General features: G+C 49.5%; 1 protein-coding gene across 1 annotated transcript; it reads left to right on the top strand.

Annotated features, from left to right (window-relative positions):
• The first annotated feature begins 784 nt into the window (after window positions 1-784).
• On the top strand, window positions 785-1,654 carry LOC136498432 (brassinosteroid-responsive RING protein 1-like). Its single transcript, XM_066494368.1, has one exon. The coding sequence runs from the start codon at window positions 877-879 to the stop codon at window positions 1,375-1,377; it is 501 nt and encodes a 166-aa protein (XP_066350465.1). The 5' UTR covers window positions 785-876; the 3' UTR covers window positions 1,378-1,654.
• Window positions 1,655-2,832: the final 1,178 nt, after the last annotated feature.

Genomic DNA, 2,832 nt, shown 5'->3' with positions numbered 1-2,832 from the left:
TTCTAGATTACTACGTTAAAGAGTCAAACACTAGAGCTCGTTTGGCATAACTCTCGCTTCAAGATCCATGTGTTAGATCTACATTTGCTAGTTTGTAGAGACTAGATTAAAATGGTTGAAATGCTTATATTTAATCTAAACTATAAATAAAACATGTTATATAAAATGCATCAGACATGTCCGCAGTTCTAGCTAGATCCAAGTTTTCTAAAGCTACGAATACCCTATTTTAAAAGAATTTAGATATTTTCTGGAGCTATAACTCCACTAAACAGGGCTTGCAAGGCTACCATAACGGACGATGCATAAGCATATCATGTCTATATGGGCAGTAGAGGTATACCAACCTGGCAAAACCTGAATGAATGAATAAAACATATCACACATTCAGACGGCAGGCCGGTTACCGGAACACGCGGAACCCATGGCTGCGAATGTGATGGCATATGCCCGGACGAGTCCCGTCGGGAAAAGCCGAAATGGTACGCGTCCCTGCCGTGCGATGCACCGTTTCTTCTTCCTCCAAATATTGATGTGCCGTGACGACGACTTTCGCCATTGCGCTCGCGCTTTTGCATGAGCCATCTAGATACACCGGCCCCGTACGACACCACGCCGGCCCTCCGCAAACCGCTCGCCCAAACTGGCCATAGCCCAATGCATCTTGCCATCCGGTTCCGGCCACGACTTGTATATAGAACGACAGCCACGCTGCACCCGCCCCGCGGTCCACCAGCCCTTTTTGCGCAGCGTGAGCCACACCGTACCCCTTTTTCCTCTTTTCGGTTGCCTCGTCCCTATATATCCACAAGGACGGACCCCGCGCCTTCTCGTGTGCCCTCCGAAACCGAAACCCGAGCCAAACTAAGCAGATGCATGCACGCCGCGCCGGTCATGACCTTCCCGCTGGTCTGCTACTGCAACGCGGTGCCGCGCCCCGTGGCCGCGCTGTTCAAGCTCCTCCACGCCGTGGCGCTGGTGTTTGTGCTGGTGCTCTGCTTCCTCGGCCTCTACGAGTTCCCCTACGACCCCGAGGACCACGCGCCGGTCATCAACGGCCCGGCCCACCGCCCACGCGGGGACGCCCCGAGGCCGGAGGCGGTGAAGCAGCGGCTCCCGCTCGTCGAGTTCCTGGAGCTGGCGGTGGCTTCGTCGCCGTCGTCGGGGGCGGCGGAGCCGACGTGCCGGGTGTGCCTGGAGAGGCTGGAGGCGACGGACGAGGTGCGGCGGCTGGGCAACTGCACCCACGCGTTCCACACGCGCTGCATCGACCGCTGGATCGACCTGGGCGAGGTGACGTGCCCGCTGTGCCGCTCCCACCTGCTGCCGCGTCGGCGCGCCGGCCTACTTGGCATGGGTATGGCACGGCTCGGCTAGTCGTCCCTGATTCCCTTGCCACGTACGTGCTTGGCTTCAGGCCGCGCGGCCGGTACGCGTACAGATGCCGGATAGGAGCGGACCAACCGCGAACTGATTACGATTAGGACGACGATCGACTAACCACCACCCTGATGTGTCAGCCAAATTAACTGGAGGTTGGCATAAAGCGTACTTGACGCGATATATTGTGTGCCTGCGTTAGACGGGCAACGCTCTTGTGTATCATATATCAGAAAATCAAGTTACACAATGCATGTTTTGGCTTCTGGGCGCAACCGTGCAGATGATGCCCGCGCCGGCCAGCTAAATTTGGTGCCTGCGCTGGAGCGTGGAGCGTTCAGCTCCAAGAGTATTTTTAAAACTCACTCACTAAGTAATTATTTGGAAAATCATTTCAATATTTTTTTTCACTCTCCAACAGCTTTCCTATTTTCTAATTTGTATATAGTAATTAGAAAAAAATATTTGTTTAATTAAATTTTATGATGGTGTTCTCAATGTTGAACAAAAGTATATCTAAGTGACTTACATTTAGAGTAATAAGAGAAAGAATATTAGGCCTAATTTGGAAACGGGAGGCAAACCCAGGGATGAAAAGCCCTATGGAGAACTAAATGACTTATTGAAATGACGTCCTCATGGATTCCTCACAGTGAAAAAATGGATGTTAGCTGACCGTGTCATAATATTAGTGGGTATAAAACGGCTAGCAACCACCTAGAGTTCATGCTCCCATATTATGGTCCTTCAAAAAAAAAGGATGCGCCACAAATTATAACATTTTATTACGTACAAGATTATAACATTTTATATTACATAATCTCTGTAGAGGTACTAAACCTTGGGTGAACAGTGTTTCCTACAGCTACACTAGCTCGGTGCTATAGTAATCTGAATTCGGTCTGGCCCAATGGGCTGGATCTCACATCCACCCACCCTTAAAGGATTCGACGTCTTCGTCGAACAATCGAACCATCTTACACATATGGGACAAATGTTCAGGATCGACTCTCTTGGCCCACGTCCATATTTCCAGCTCCCCGGCCCAAGTGTCATGCTCTTGCAGAGCCATGCGCAACCTGTCCGAGCTAACATGCCAATCGTTGAAAGCTCTAGTTTGGTTTTGGTGAATTGATGAAACCCTAAGTGCTAACCTAGTTTATCAAGTGATCATGAGGTAGGTAGCACATTCCAAGTGGTGAAGCAAATGAAGATCATGACATGATGATGGTGATGCCATGGTGATGATCAAGTGCTTGGACTTGAAAAGAAGAAAGAGAAAAACAAAAGGCTCAAAACAAAGGTATAAATGGTAGGAGCTATTTTGTTTTGGTGATCAAGACACTTAAAGAGTGTGATCACATTTAGGTTCGATAGCCGTACTATTAAGAGGGGTGAAACACGTATCGAAATGCGGTTATCAAAGTACCACTAGATGGTCTAACTCATTGC

The sequence above is a fragment of the Miscanthus floridulus genome, chromosome 12 (genome assembly GCF_019320115.1).
Source record: "Miscanthus floridulus cultivar M001 chromosome 12, ASM1932011v1, whole genome shotgun sequence".
In the NCBI taxonomy this organism is placed as follows: Eukaryota; Viridiplantae; Streptophyta; class Magnoliopsida; order Poales; family Poaceae; genus Miscanthus; species Miscanthus floridulus.
Note: the sequence above shows the minus strand (reverse complement) of the source record. Positions and strands in the feature narration are given on the sequence as shown.